Below are 8,500 nucleotides of genomic sequence, written 5' to 3' on the forward strand. Positions count from 1 at the left end.
TTCTCTATGTTACTTAGGGGCCCATTCAAATGGTCATTTCCGATCATTGCCCGCTCGTTCAACTCAATCTACATGCAGCATCATCCCTTCTGCATACGGATGATGATCCTACTATGATTGCTCATCCTCCGTACAGTTCGATTGTTTGACATGCTGCTGACAAAATGAGGATGAGTGATTCACCCGATGAACATGCGTTTGCTCATTCATGTGTGATCAGCAGTCCCTTCAAACATGGAAATTATCAAGAATGCGTGTTAATAGGAACATTTATCCCTGATTCTTTATTGGCCTGGTCCTCGGGCCCTGTAAAAAAACATTACTACAGGTTCTTTGTATCTTTTTTGGCAATATGTGGTCCAGTAGAATCCAATTTGTTGACCTCCAACAATGAACATTTTTAAACAGAAGGTGTACATCAAGAGCACATGCTCACAGGTTTGGCCTATTCTTTGAGATACCAACCTCAAACCCAATCCACCACCAACAATCAAGGACAGGGCAGTCAGTGGCGGCTATCATGCTCTTGATTTTTCTTATACAGTTACATAACAGGAGTATGTGGCTCTTTCTCATAAACCTCATGTACATTACTAAAGGTGTGACTGTCTCAATAAAATAAATATAAAAGCTAAAATAAATAATCTCTAAATCTTTTTCTTCATACATTGTCTACATTCTCATATACCGGGAGGCACACAGTATGCACATATTAGGACTATACTGGGTGAGCAGCACAGACTGAACTTCTTTCCATAGTTTTGGAGACAATTGAGGTATGTTCCTGAGGCCTCTGGGTGTATGGTAAGACATGGTGGGCTAATTCACTGGAATATGAGGGCACTAAATTGTGAAGGAATGTAATATTTATACTGTACATAGTTATCAAAGCATTTACTTCATAGATAAGGAAAGAAAGTTTATGAGACATTTTTCATGGACAACCTCCTGGCCATTAATGGACAAGATTGTTTGTTTGGGACAGCTTCTGTTGGGAGGTGACATCTCTTGGCCTTTAGCTTCAGCAATCACTGCTGGGACCCCCATGAAAATGGAACCATGAAGTTTTTGGATCAATCCAAGGGATCAAGGGGAAGAATCGGGTTTGTATCTTTTTATAGTTACATTGGTTTCCTTAATAAAGCTCCCCATATTTCAAAAACTTACTGATATGTTTAATGGTGATAGATTGTTTATGAAAAATTAGATTGTGGTACTCACTGGTGACAAGGACTAATGTGAGTAAATAAACTTGGCGTACAACTTTGTAGAATATGCCAATGCTACATTGACAAAAAATGCAAAAATTAAGGGCTCGTCTTGCCAGTATTTTTTTATTTAAAAAAAAAAATGAAAGAAATGATATGCACCTTACTGATCCCCCACTAATCTCTTTCTACTTCCAGGTCCCCTGCCTTTCTCTATTTCCTGGTCCCTCTCTCCATGGAAATGTAACCACCTAGGCAACTCACTGGCTGTGGGTGGTTCAAGAGGATCAGGAAGTAGAGAACCAGTTGGGGGCCTCAGGATGTGTTGAAACAGGAGGGCCAGGGGGTTTGTGAGGTGAGTTCATCTTGGCATTGATTGGGGGTTGGTGATGTGAATGATTTTTTTTTTTTTTTTTTTTAAGCCACTGACAACTACTTTAATGTCATTTGTATTTTAAAATAGAAACACCTAGAGATCTTAATGTCTGGAATCCAGCCATTATTAATCAAGTATTCCCATGTTCTTTCTGCAGTCCTAGTTTACAGAGAGCAATGGACTAGGGTTCATTGTACCCACCAGAAAAAACATGTTCTAAGGTTCCACCTAGGATAAATCATATAAGGTTTATAAGTTATTTGGGAATCCCATCTTAAAGGGTAAATGTCATGATTTAATAAAAAAATGAATTTTCGCATATGTTACTGCTGCAGCAGCATTATGCATAAAGCAATCTTTAGTTTCTTCACATACCACTGTTTTCCTTGAGTTTTTCCCTTAGTTAAACATGGCTCTTCTGCCAGTTCTCTGAGGCCAAAACCGCCTTCCCTCACTTCCTATACACACTTGCTGTAGCCAGCAGCTCCCTGCCAGCCAATCAGATTGGATTACTGAGAGACACGCCTCCTCTGTTATGTTCTAAACTAAAGTAGTTGTTGAGTTGACTAGAGTCAGAACGTTAACCCACTACTGGTGAATGAGTGTGTCCAATGTACCTCAGGCTTATTTAAAAAAAATATATATACTGTATATATAAGAATGCTCATTAGTGGCTCTGATATCTTTGGAACATGCCGTGGGCAATGTGGTCATGGAGCAGATGTATTCATTTTTTTTTTGTCTTTTTTTAGTCCTAAAGACCCGTTTAGTTATTATTGACAGCTGTGATGGGTGTTTTAAAAGGAGACTTTTAGAGTATTAGGTAACAGGAAGCATTTCCCTGCACTTTGTGCCTCTATCCTGGGATTATCTACATGAGGGAATGTTTTTTTTTTTTGTTTCCATAGGGAACTTCTAAATCTCTCATCATATGTGTGCATGAAAATGTACACTGCCTGGCCAAAAAAAAGGTCACGCACTCTAATATTTCGTCGGTAACTCCTAAATATATCATCATATGTGTACATGAAATGTACACTGCCTGGCCAAAAAAAAAAATTTCGTTATAGACCACCTTTAGCTTTGATTACGGCACGCCACTCGCGGTGGCATCATTTCCACAAGCTTCTGCCATGTCTCGACATTTATTTTCTGTCCAGCATTGCATTAACTTGTCCCCAAGTTCTTATACTGGGAGATTTTGACCACTGCCCAAGTCTCACCAACACCATCCCAAAGGTTCTCAATGGGGTTCAGGTCTGGACCTGAAATGATGTCTCTTTCTTCCTGAACACTCTTTCACAATTTGAGCCCAATGAATCCTGGCATTGTCATCTTAAGCATAGTCACATGCCATTAGGGAAGAAAATAAATCAATTGATGGATTAACCTGGTCATTCAGATGATTCAGGTAGTCCGCTGACCTCATTCTTTGGGCACATTACGTTGCTGAACATAGACCTGACCAACTGGTAGGCTTTTACTTATTTTGAATCCAGTTGGTGACCTTTTTTTTGGCCAGGCAGTGTAATATTCTCATTGTCCCAAAAAAAACAGAACATAGGACCATGATGTACATAACTAATCTAAAAAAAGTATTTTTTGGGGTTGCCTTCTTCTGTAATATTAAAAATCTATTCCAGGAAGAAGCTAAACCACTGTGTTCTGTACAGTCATCATAGCAGCTTCCTGTTGACAAAACCTTGTGAGTTCACAGAAAAACCAAAGTAAAATATTGGGAACCCCCTAAACTTACCTCCTCAAGTCTGCATGTTTAATTGCAATGATGTAGGCAGAACTTGGTTGGCAACAATATTCAGGCCTAAGATGCCTATTATTTCTTCTGTGGCCTTTCTACACTTCACAATCATCAAACGCTAGATTTTCATCTTTGGTTCCACCAGTAGAGGTCAGGTCAGCCTTTCTGGATAAACATACGGAAAAACCTTCATTGCATGTATGTTCTACTGATGAGCCACTCCACAAATTGTTACAGATCCACTGTTACAGATCAAGACAGATCAGTGGCAGTGTGGAACCACTGTGCCAAGTAACCGGTTTGATGTTGGGCCAAACCCTAAAGGTGTCATCCCGGTATTCACCATTTAACCTCCTATACAGCGATGTGGACTTTGCGGCAGGTTAGCAACCAGGCCGATAACTCATGGAATTGCCCTGGTATACTTAGCAGCTGATATTCAGAGTCAGTAACTCTAGTGCAGACACCTGGAGGCACAGGAATCAGAAATGTACCAACCACAGGCAGAGTCAGAACCGGGACCAAGACTAGAATGTAGGTCTCTGGGTTCCAGAAAGCACACACAAACAGACAGACTGAAAGTAGAGCAGGAACACTAGACTTTGATGACAAAACCTAAACAGAACAAAACTGAGACTAAACAAGCAGGGCTACAAGAGAGACTATGGCAGGAACTCAGTCAGGATCAGGTCAGACAGGACAATCAGACAAAGAATAGAGGTACAGACTAGCAAGGACTGGACAGGCAAAACAGAACAGAAAGCAGATACAGGAACCGCTGCTTCTGTTCAGCCAAGGGGTGGGATAGACAGACAGAACACATAGCTGAGCTCATTAGCCCAAAACACACACCGGTATACACAAACAGAAATAGGACACTAACCCCTACAAGGCACACAGAACACACAGCAAGTAAGAGATCATTAACCTCCTGCCTTCCTGAACAGAGAGAAGATACAAACACAAAGATCATGTTCACACCAACAAGTATCCGCGGTCAGTTACGCCTAAGACAGGGGCCTATGTGCATTTGCCACACTGAAACATGGTCCTAGATACACACCCACTCGGCATACAATGGACCACGGTGAACAGATATCATAACACAGATCAGAGCAAAGTCATTGAAGATCCAGCATAGGAAAATACTTTTTGAAAGGAAGCAACCGACCTATGTTTACAGGCAAATATATTTTTTTACTAGTATTGAGGAAAAAAGTTTCTCTAGATTTTGGTTCATTTAATTACAGTTCAATAAGATTTTAAACAGAGATGGCAAGATTTCCAAAAATTTGTTTCGTCCATTTCATCCAAATTGGGCAAAAAATTAGATTAGAGTACGAATCAATTTTACCCAAATTGAAACTGTTTTTAAATGCCTGAAAATCTTCTCTCTCTCTTCCTCTCTGTCCAAAAAGATGCTGAAGAAATTCAGATTTTACAGAATCAGATAAAAAAATAAAAAATTGGCTCAAATTTAAATTCGCTCATCTCCAATTTGAAATATTACTGAAAATATCAGTGACATCTCAAGTGATATATGCTAAATGATGATTGGGATAATATAATTAAATATCCACATTCGCGTCTTCTTGTAGGATATGGAGCCCATGATTGTTCTACTGGTTGTTGCAAGTTTTTCTGGCATCTTGGGTCAGACAGGTAGGTTGAAATCGGGCATCTTCAAAGTTCATCATGGCAAGTAAATAATGCATATTGTATAACAGTCAACAGTATATATACATAAGAGAGGGTCAGTAGAGAAGATCAAGAAGGAGTTCATGTTGTGGTGGTTTATATCACCAGTATCTTTTGTAGGACATTTCCTTTCCCTATTTTTTTTACATTGCAGTGCCCATAGAGAGTAAACTCTGTGCGTAGGGCTATTACAACAATCTGATCTCCATGAAACCTAGAGAAAATTCCAACTAGGTGGCATAATTTTACCTATAGCATCCCCCTCCCTTTCCCTGAGGTCCTCGGCAGGCCCTAGGATTTGTGAGTCCCTAGCTAGTCAACAGGTTAGTTCTCTAGATAATACTAGCTGATGAAAAAGGGTTGTAACTCAGAGAAGGGTGAAATGAGGTCAGTAAGAGTGAAAGTTGACATGGATAGTCGGGCAAAGACAGATGGGGACCAGGGTTATGGTGTAAACATGGTCGGGAAGCCAAGGAAAAGAGAAGAGAAAGAGTAATCAAGAGGAACAACGTGTATGATACAACTGCATTAGGAAAGTAGACTGGCACGCCACAGTTCAGTAATTGTATAGTAGCAGAGGCGGGTATGTGGTACATGGTGGACGATGCTACTTAGTCCAGTGTAGAAAGGATTTACCGGTAAATACTGAGTGCTTTCAACTTTGATGGGCCACCAGATGTCCTGCACCTTTCTGCCAGCTTGGCTAAATGGAAAAATAGTTGGCACTAGAGTGCACATAGGTAAGAAACACTAGTTAAGTTGGCAACCTCAAGGTGAGCCTTGGTGAAAGATAATACCTTAGGTCACTGATATATCATGTTCTGTATTAACCATGATTACCTGTTCCAATACAGATATGGCTTGCAAGTCGTTCATTTTCTCCAAGAACTACAGTTTTCCTGTAGAACTCACATATGAAGGGGATGGAAGCCAGCTTTTGACGTTCACCGCCTGTCTAAGGTCTTGCACAAAAATGACTGAGAGCATCATGTTCAGTATCCTGAGTGGACTCCGATACGACTATTTCTTTAGCATTCTTGGTGGAGGTCCTGATGCCAACACTGGTCTTATTTGGGTGGAAGGACAAAGAGTGGATGTTAATTTTCCAACCGATGACACAAGGTCAAGTAGAAGTATCTGTCTGAGTTGGGATTCTCCTAATGGTGAGATGGTGCTCTGGGTCAATGGAAAGATAACTGAGAAGAAACAATTTAAGAAGGAAGGAATAAAGTACATTGATCCTAGGATATTTATTGGACCAGGACAAATTTTCCTAGGTGGTAAACCAATGTTAGAAGTGGGGGAGGTCACAGATGTCCATGTGTGGAACAGAGTGCTGAATCCACAGGACATTGAGGATTATTATCATAATAAGAAAGGAAAAGTTGGTAACATAATTAATTGGAGGGCTCTAAAATATGATGGAGCTGAAGGGGATTTCATCATTGGTCCATTTCGGTGTAAATCTTAGAGGTCCTCAACTAATATGTATTTTTCGTAAAATCTGATTAATAATGCAAGTTGAGATGGAGGATATCATGCCATGATTACTCCTATGTTCACTTCACACTACTGTTTGAGGACTGTGTGATGCTTTCTAGTGTTTTTGACAAGAATGATAGTCTGCAGTGTTATTCTTGCCGTCAAGAACACTGGAACCCACATTAAAGTCAAAAGGGTTCATCAGTGTCCAATTAGATCTATTGAAAAAAAACATTCTGTCTTAAGGTCTCCATTTTTTAAAAGAAGCCTTGAACCTGAGGCTGGACATACACATTAAGTAACTGTTGGACAAAGAAGAGTTTAGCCAGAAGCTTTCTCTCCCAACATCCCCACCAATACACATGTTTATTTGGCTAGGGCGTGCATACTGCCCAATCCTTATATCCCCCGACATATGCCATGAGAGGAGAGCCAGGAGACCCCCATAAACATTAGATGTTTGGTCGACTTCTATCACATGTGTATGACCATCTTAAAAGGGTTATCCAACTTTGGCAGCCTTTCTGGCTGTGCCCCACCTCACTGGAGCTATGAAGGGAAGCATGTTTCCCTCCTCAGGGGAAATGCCACTGCTGCGGTCAGTCATTGGCTGCATCAGCAAATGTGACCCCTGTCCAGTACAGAAGTTTACAAGACTACAGTGGTGGACCAAAAGAACTGCAACACAGTTGCAGAGAGCAGATAAGTATGCTTCATTCCTCGGGTCCGGTGAGGTGGGGGAGGCCAGAAAGACTGCCAAATTTGGTCGAACCCTTCAGTAGAGTGAAATTCCAGCTTTAAAGGGGTACACCATTGGGACTATTCCAAAGGCATCTAATACAGTGATCAACAGTTTGCCATGGGTTCTGCTACTGTGAAACCTGGTGGTCAGCTGTTACGTACAGGAAAAAGTGTCCAAGTAATGGAACCACCTCTCTTAAATCTAGTGATTTGAGACCTACAGGTTACACTCTTCTCACCTCACCTTTAAAGCCTCTGTCTGGATTATTGTCCAGCTTATACCTCGGCTGGAATTCTCTAATCTAATCTGCAGTATAGACACATCGTTGTATATGTCGCCCATAGCTTCCCATTATAAAAAAAATACTCCATATTTGAAAAATTTATTTTAATATGGGATAATTGGAAACCCCCTCATTGGGATTTTGCCTTCTTCTGGATCAACACAATAGAATTATAGGTTGAACTAGGTGGACTTGTGTCTAGTTCAACCTCTCCCAAACAAGCCTGGTGTACGCCAACAGGACACATTTTGGTCGAAGAGGCCCTATTGATATGTTCAGTATTTGTTTCCCTGGTTCAGACGCCAAACAGACATGAAGGACATCATGTGAACATATCCCTACCATGGATATGTTGCCTAATAGGTAGAGTGTATCTTAAGGTGGACATACACGTGAGGATGCTCTTGATTGACATCTATGTTCCCAGTCTTGGTTCATCCAAACATGCATGCTACTGTAGGTCAGTAAGGAGATAAGCGGCTGCCTCACACACACTGCTTACCCTTCTTCAAAATAAAGCATCTAATAGGTTAAAAAAATCCATCATATGTGTTTGGATCCTGTTGAAGAAAATCATCTAATGTGTCTTTCCAGTTGAACATGTCCTATTGCAGCCGATTGTGGATTTAAAGTAGACAGTCCCCAAGGATATACATTAATTGTGTAATTCAGGAGGCTGGTCCCTCATTTAGGACCCTTATCTATGAACCAGAATGGTTACAAGAGTGTATCTCACTCTGGAGGACCCGTCCTGTCCTACATTTTACAGACAACTCATCTATTTGAATGGACAAGATGTAATGCTTTATTTTGCCTGTGGTCAAACTGAGCAGACACTTTGTGATCTGCTCATTGTCAAGGGGCTGCCCAAGATGGAGAACCCTCTTTAAGTTAATTATAATTAAGACATGATAATTTGTGAGTTCTGCAGAAGAACCTTTAAGAAACACAG

At 40.6% G+C, this 8,500-nt stretch overlaps 1 protein-coding gene across 1 annotated transcript; it reads left to right on the forward strand.

Annotated features, from left to right (window-relative positions):
• Positions 1–695: 695 nt before the first annotated feature.
• Positions 696–6,512, forward strand: LOC120981531 (C-reactive protein-like). The gene is made up of 3 exons (XM_040411067.1): positions 696–776; positions 4,942–5,005; positions 5,896–6,512. The coding sequence occupies exons 2-3, from the start codon at positions 4,945–4,947 to the stop codon at positions 6,510–6,512; spliced, it is 678 nt and encodes a 225-aa protein (XP_040267001.1). The 5' UTR covers positions 696–776; positions 4,942–4,944.
• Positions 6,513–8,500: the final 1,988 nt, after the last annotated feature.

This window comes from Bufo bufo, chromosome 11 (genome assembly GCF_905171765.1).
Source record: "Bufo bufo chromosome 11, aBufBuf1.1, whole genome shotgun sequence".
NCBI classification, from domain to species: Eukaryota; Metazoa; Chordata; class Amphibia; order Anura; family Bufonidae; genus Bufo; species Bufo bufo.